Source organism: Phaethon lepturus, unplaced genomic scaffold (assembly GCF_000687285.1).
Source record: "Phaethon lepturus isolate BGI_N335 unplaced genomic scaffold, ASM68728v1 scaffold33066, whole genome shotgun sequence".
Classification (NCBI taxonomy): domain Eukaryota; kingdom Metazoa; phylum Chordata; class Aves; order Phaethontiformes; family Phaethontidae; genus Phaethon; species Phaethon lepturus.
In genome coordinates, this window is record NW_010547476.1 from 724 (window position 1) to 1,444 (window position 721).

The 721-nt window shown below is 38.8% G+C and overlaps 1 protein-coding gene across 1 annotated transcript in view; it reads left to right on the forward strand.

The window, feature by feature from the left end:
* Window positions 1-550: 550 nt before the first annotated feature.
* ASB5 (ankyrin repeat and SOCS box containing 5) overlaps window positions 551-721 on the forward strand; it is a gene marked incomplete at its 5' end in the record, with an annotated part of 4,603 nt that continues 4,432 nt past the window's right edge. Inside the window, one exon of the mRNA XM_010289655.1 lies at window positions 551-701. Coding sequence (XP_010287957.1) covers window positions 551-701 — 151 coding nt within the window. The remainder of the gene's footprint in view (window positions 702-721) is intronic.

Consider the following 721-nt stretch of genomic DNA (forward strand, 5'->3'; position numbering starts at 1 on the left):
TCCCTCCTCATTCTTTCACACTGGGAGTATTCAGTTAACCAGTGAGGTGGCAAGGTTGGCATTAAAGCGGCGAGCCTGTACTACTAACTTTGTGTCCATCCTGTGAAATACCACTCCAACCTGGAGATTAAAACTGCAGAAGAAAATGGCAAATAAGTCTCACATTCCATATGGAGTTTGCATTCTCGAGAGAGCTGTGGAGAGAAGGTCCCCATTATCCCATTACTACACGAAGTGTAGATTTTCTGTATCAATGAAACAAGCTAAGTGCAATGACTTTTGAAAATTATTTACTGCCCAGATGTTAATGTGTGCTTTTTAGTATTCCAGGTGTATTTTGGTTTATTCAACATAATTTAACAAGAATAATAAAGTAATTTCAACTGAGGGCTGTGGTGAGAGGAAGAGAGTAGCACAGGGTCTGATCAATTAAGCTACACTATTCTAAATGGTAATTTTTTTGTTATTTTAATGCAATTTCTACCTATATGCTGTTTAAAAATTTACCTTTCTTTCAATTCTGTTCTTAAAGAGATTTTATATCTTCTAGGTAAATGCTACCACAATTGATGGAGTGACACCTTTATTTAATGCATGTTCAAGAGGCAGTGCAGCGTGTGCTGAGCTCCTGTTAGAGTATGGTGCCAAAGCTCAGTGGGAGTCCTGTCTGCCATCACCAACTCATGAAGCAGCCAGCAGAGGTAAGAAATTACCTGCTGAA